The 6909-nt window shown below is 36.7% G+C and overlaps 1 protein-coding gene across 1 annotated transcript in view; it reads right to left on the bottom strand.

Moving 5' to 3' along the window:
* Positions 1 to 494: 494 nt before the first annotated feature.
* The window catches only part of LOC149555932 (bacterial trigger factor), a 76545-nt gene continuing 70130 nt past the window's right edge, over positions 495 to 6909 (bottom strand). The window contains exons 7-8 of the mRNA XM_089830042.1: positions 1103 to 1204; positions 495 to 916 (exon numbers count right to left, since the gene is read on the bottom strand). Coding sequence (XP_089686168.1) covers positions 731 to 916; positions 1103 to 1204 — 288 coding nt within the window. The 3' untranslated portion in view covers positions 495 to 730. The remainder of the gene's footprint in view (positions 917 to 1102; positions 1205 to 6909) is intronic.

Here is a 6909-nt window from a genome sequence, read left to right as displayed (position 1 = left end):
GTGCAATTTTCCCGTACATTATCTCCTATTGGATGGAGAATATTACAACTGTTTTGCATATGCATGTAAACCATTGTGATAAAAATTGTTCTGTTCAGGAGCATGGATCCCGTCCCTTTACCCATTACACACATCCCCTGGTGATTACATTCAAATATACCCTTATTCATATACTCTGTATACCATGCCTCCTTGTTCTGCAATGTTGACCATTTTTCTAACATTCTGCCACCCGCAATTTTCTATGTAATTTATTCAATACACAACTCACAAAAACTGTTATCATCTGCAATCACTAGCTGATACTTCTATGTACCTATATTTTTTATCTGCGATGCAGCCATTTTTTAATAAACTATTTCTCAATACATTTAAAGGAAATGAATTGAACTCACAAATTTACAGTGTAAATTTCTAGTAAAGCCTAATACTACTGGAGACCAACTCTTATCAACAAGATGTAAATTTCTAGCAAAGCCCATGAAGAAGATTGATGTCCCAAATATAATTAATTACTGAACCCATGCAATTTATCATCAGATAGGACCTCTGTCACTCTATCAACAAAATTACTTAGCCAAGCAAAAGCTTCTGCAACTTTCTATGGCTACTTAATGACTAACATCCAGGAGGAGAAAACAACTTCCCAAATGAAGCCAATAAACAGATTACTCATTGGATCTCAAAATACTCATCGGATCTCAAAACTATAAAGTTTGGATCCAAAATATCAGCTAGCTATTTCTACTTCTATTTCTTCCTCTTTTCCTGGCTCCTCTTCTTGTTCATTTTCTAGCTCTTCTTTTTCAAGCTCTATCACGGCACTAAAGCTAAACTTTTTTCCTGGTTCAAATGCTGCATCTAATTCTTCAGCACTTTCCTTAGTATTTAATTCCTCTTTGACATTTAGATTTTCCTGGTTTCGGTACAGAAGATATGAGAACTTGCTGTGCCATACAAAGATGGCCATGATCAAAGAAAGAGAATATGGAAGGTTACATCAAATGTTTAAATTGCCTATGTAGTACAGAAGAGTTGATAACTTGTGCCATATAAAGATGGCAAAATCAAAGAAAAAGTTACATCGAATGTATTAACTTGCCTGTTTGGTATAGTCGGCCAAAGTTGAGGTGACCAGCTCTTTAATCACGAAGCTTCTAACAGTGGATCTCCCAAGCATCTTTAATAGAACATATTTTGGAATCTGTTGACACAACGAGAAGCATCTCGCTCAATAGTATAGACCAAGCACTTTGAAGTCAAATATTTAATCAGGCATATGTAGTAAGCTAAATGCACTACCATAGATTCTTGGAACTGCCAAATCAAATGGTATTGAGTTCGATAAACAGAGGTAAACTTGAACTAAACTAGAGAGGTGTACCTCTACATGTTAATTCTATCTCTGCTCATGGTAGTAATTTTGAGTGGCATCAAATCCTATGTGAAATAAAATTGAGCACTCTGAATCAATTCTAACACTGAAATTCAACTAGCTAACTTGTGTGTTTTAATATGACAAATTCTCAAATAAGCCAAAAGATGGTCACTGAAAAATGGGAAGATGCCTCGGTTGAACCGTTAAACATTCATTATATTGTTTCAATTCTATCTTACAATTAGCACCAACATGACTATGTAAACAATGCTGTCTTTTTTGGACATGTACACACACAATGTTTCAATATGTACATAGGAAAAACTGTGAATTCATGTTTCTTATAATATTCTAGATGGAGAACTTGGTAATCTGTACCCAATTTTTTCTTCTTATGTTTACTAACAGTTCTATGCAAATATCAGGTAATAAAACTTTAAATATTGGACTAGACAATTTCCACAATTGTCAACTAGAATTGCAGTCATAATAATTTGATTTTAAGAAAATGTAATATTAGCAGATTAAGGAAATATTGATGATATATATTATCAAAAATTAATTGCATAATCATTTGAGTCAAACTTCATTGACCCATGGATTAAGACTCGGTGATTGATTTAATCTTGTTGGTAATTGTAAGGGGACTTACAGAACCGTTCCTAGAATTTATCAACTCTTTCCCTTACAGCAGCTGGAACTTGAACATTTGATCTGAACTTGAAATATACTATAAAAAGAACAATGGTTAAGGAATCTAATCTACTTCTAAGGACAATGATTAAAATGGATAATGCTTGAATAAATGGATTCCTTAAACCAAGCTTTACTTCACCATGAGGGAACAACTACACACAACTTGACGCAATACTATAAACATTTATCCAAATACCCAATATTGGCACAATCCAAATGAACATCTGCAATCCAACCTAGTGCTTAAGTGGGTTCAAACAAACTATGCACTGCAATTTTAAACTAACAACTACAAATAGTATGAGCCAAGGAATCCATTGCACATCACTATATTTATCTATTAAAAGCAATGATCTTTAACCAAAACTTTGAGAAGTAGAAACCAGGACAAACATTGAAACAACAGACAAGATCCACCATATCTTCAGTGAAAATTGTATATTACTTTTGACACAGTCTTTGCAACAATTTTTAATCCCCTCCTACTATTGCTACTTCTACTTGCTAATCCAAATATCTTATTCTTTAAGCTCTAGTGAATTTACAAATGAGAAGGCCACACCTTCTATAGTTCTCCCACTTAATACTGAGGGGCCACGATTTGTAAGGGAGTTGAGCAAAACAACTTCCTCATTAATATTGAGGTGAAGGTAATATAAAAACTTTCTCATATCTTTATAACAGCTGCAAAAAACTTAATCGAAATAACATAAAATAATATGCACACAACAATAAAATGATTTACGTGTGGAAAATGTCTTCAAGAGAAAACCCCACACTCCAAAAAGCCATCCAATATATTAATCAGAAATCAATAGCAAGTTACAATATACATTTTGGGCATGAGTCTTTGGAGTATTACCAACCAGAGATTCAGAGGTAATTGAATAGCTATATGACTCTTACACATACCCTCCATCTTATGCACTCAATATGTAGGAGATACTATACAAGAAACTGTTAAAGGGTATTAAAAAAAAACCATGGGCTAAAAACCACTTATGAAGCGATGCCCATCTTATCTCCAATCAAAGATGCCCTATGATGTCCCAATACACACACCAACACGTGTAACTTCCTTTTACAAATCATTTACATGTTCAATACATTTTAAAATTTCCTAGTTAAGGAGACCCATCTTCTATAAGTGTCTGATTAACAAACCATTTGAAGTGTTCGGAAAGCTTGAACATGCTCTATCATCTGACAAATTGCTATACTATTTAGCCACATTTTTGGCCCATTTAGAAGCCTCTAAAACCTCCAAAACTGAGTTTAAATTTTGTACAATTTCCACAATTGAAAATTTCAATACCTTCAAAAGTAGAAATGATCTTGCAACAAAATATTATTGGCATGCTTATCTAGCCCAATTGAACCTTTGGGGAAAGAACAAGGAAAATTTGTACTTAAAGGTAAAACTTACTAAAAATAGTAACTGCGTGCAAATGCAAGGTCGAGACATTTTCCTAACAAGATTGACTCTAAATCAAGTCGAAATAATTAAATAAAGACCTAATTGAAATAGAGTAATGTACCAAATGGTACATCTCAATGGTACAGAACTTCAACCCTACTCAACGACACACTGCCATCATACCAATCAACATTGTCACCGTACCCGTCAGCACACTACCACCCAGCCTCCCCATTTGACACTCGACACTCAGCACCCATTGGTACCCTTCAATATTCAAAATCCCTCGGCACTCTATGACACTCTTGGGCACTTAGCATGCTTTGGCACTTTGCACCCCTTGGCACCCCTCGACACTCTTCAACACTAGGCACTCTTCGACACTCAGAACTTGACACTTGACACCCTTCTGCACACTTCGGCACTCAACACCCTTTAGCACTTTGCATCCCTCAGCATCCTTTGTTATTGTTTGACACTCGACACCCTTTGACACTCTTCGGCATTCGAAAACCCTTGGCACTTTTTGGCGTTCAGCACCCTTCGACACTTTGCACCCCTCGGTACCCTTTAACACTCTTCGACCCTCAACACCCTTCAACACTTCATACTTGATGACTAAATATTATTTTCGATCTGTACAATGGCAACAAGTAACAACAAATACCCATGCCTATGTTGTCGTTGTCAAAGAGAAGATTAAAGATGTATGCTGGGAGAAGTTTGTTCAGAATTAATAATGCAAGACGTGTCCGTATAGTAGCTGACAAGGCGTACGGTGTGTTGATGAATGGGCCTATATGTGGTAGTAGACCATATGTATAGTACAAGGTCATACGAAAATGGCAATTGTCATACAGTGGCTAGGAGTACTGTGCCAAAAGGACAATGTTGTACGATGGCGTTCTAAGGATGATTTTCAGATGATGACTATATGGTCACCTTCTAATCCACCCTTTGCTCCCTCAAACACTTTGTGTGTATCATTTCTGGCTGCTCTGCCTAATAATGTTGATGCCATCCCTATGCATGATACCTTCACAAGTCAATAACTATAATATAAGGCATTATGCATAAATGAAATGTAAAAGAAATAATGATAACACTTCAGTTTATATCAAATAGATCTTCAATAATGATAGCACTTTGGTTTACACATAAACATATCGTTGTCGAATACAACTTTGCCTTCGAAGCAAGACTTCTCAAATTTGAAGCATACAATGAAATATGAGAATGATTTTCCCAAAAGTAGACTAGGGTGGCTATGAACCACCGAAATTGTAGCAAACCAAATAGGAAAAATCTTTCACCTCCGAAATGGCGGACAACAAAACTCTGACTAGAATTCACAATACAAAATAAAATCCAAATCGCATACCTACAAAAATCTATAGGCAATATTTAAATAACCCTTCAAAGAAACTCACAAAGGTTTACAAAAAAGTGTCGACGCAACCAACACCTACAAAAAATAATATAAAAAGGGGCCCATTTATCAAATAATTAGAAGTTCGTTTATAATATTATTTGAATTCTAACCGTTAATTAAGATAAAATAAGCTAAGATAAAAATTTAACATCCGTGAGGCTAAGAATAGCCTATGGGACAGCCTTAATGAAAATACTTTATTAAAACTAGGGACATTACAAATCCTCACCGCCCAAATATTGCTTGTCCTCGAGTAATCCACAAACTCCAAGATCCCAAACCCTACACTAATGTTGGTAACTATGTCCGCTGAAAGCTCCATGTTGCTGATTCAAGATCACATGTGCATAATTGGATTTAGTCAACTCTAAGATGCTCAACACAATATCTAGGTGTTTCAAGTGCTCCTCCTCCCAAGTCCTTCTATAGATCAATACATCATCAAAGAATATCAACACAAGTCTTCTCAGCTAATCTCTGAAAATCCTATTCATACATGACTGAAAAGTATTTGGGCCATTAGTCAGCCCAAAAGGTGTGACTAAGAACTCAAAATGCCCAAAAGACATGACTAAGAACTCAAAATGCCCAAAATGACACCTAAAAGTTGTCTTCTCTATATCATCCTCCCTGACATGATTCTGATGATAGCCCGATCTCAAATCCATCTTTGAAAAGTAGCACATATTTTCAATCGATCAACTCATCGATACTGGGAATTGGATACCTATTTTCGATTTTCTTCTTATTTAATTCCCTGTAATCTATGCACATCCAAGAAGTCCTCTCCTTATTAGCTAAGACAACTACTAAAGCAAAAGGGCTTTTGCTACGCCTAATATGTCCCATCTCTATAAGCTCCTTAATGGCCTTCTCAACTACATCTTTATACCTCTTCGAATACCTATAAGAGGTGATTATCACTAGTTTAGCTCCCTCCTCAAGCTCTATCACATACTCCATCCCCCTATCTACTGCCCTCCTCGCTAGAATGTCCTCAAACACTTTAGAGTGTTTGGTCAAAAGCTCTTGAATCTCTGGGGGATAGTCATGCTTTTGTTGCACACTCTCTTCTGGCATCATCAAAACCCCTGCTGCCCACTATACTTGGTTATGCTGAATCAATCTCTCTATCCACCTAAGTAACACTAGATTAAGGCCTCCAATGGAGACTGTTCTACTCACTACCTTAGTACCTTGATGCTTGAACTTCAAACCCATTCTATCAAGGTTGAAAGTAAACTCATGTAATGACTTCATCCAAGTCATGCGAAGAATACAATCATAATCATCTAAGTTACCGGATTCGCACCCTGGAGCTCGGGTCTGGGTTCGGATTCATTCGGGTCCGGATCCGAGCCCGGGTCCACGACCAGTCCGGGCAGGGTCCGCATTTTGGCCTGCGGGTCCTCCCGACCCGTAGGCCAAAATGCGGACCCTGCCTAGACCGGTCGCGGACCCGAGCGAATCCGAGCAGACCCGCGGCAGGTGGGGCCAAAAAGTGGCCCAAAAAAGCAATAAAATTATGTTTTCTTTATTTTTTTTTTGCCAAACCCTAAAGAAAGGCCTATTAGATGCATTTCATTCATCTAATCTCTCATTTGCTTTGTCATTTTGCTCTCATTTTGGTGTGGCCATTTTGCAAGTTTGAAGAGAAGGTTGTAGAGATTGTTTGTGGAGTCTCAAATCCTTCAAATAATCAGTGTTGAGTGTTCCAGGTATGCATTTGATCCTTCCTTTTGCTTCTTTCATAGTTTGTTTTTAGTTTTTTAAATTTTTTATATTTATTGTTCTAAATTTTTATCAAGTTTTGTATAAGTTTTGAAATATTTTTTTAAATTTGTTTTTATAGATTGCAAGAATCCAAGAATGAGTAGTCAGGGTTCAGTGGGTGGGGTGGAATCCCAAAGATTTAAAATTGATAAAGGCTCTCCTTTGTGGAAATATACAACAAGAATTGAGCAATGTGCTGGTGGGGGAGGGTAT

This window comes from Cupressus sempervirens, chromosome 5, assembly GCF_028749045.1.
Source record: "Cupressus sempervirens isolate cs-2001-9-10 chromosome 5, ASM2874904v1, whole genome shotgun sequence".
Taxonomy (NCBI): Eukaryota; Viridiplantae; Streptophyta; class Pinopsida; order Cupressales; family Cupressaceae; genus Cupressus; species Cupressus sempervirens.
This window is presented reverse-complemented; position numbering and strand designations above follow the sequence as displayed.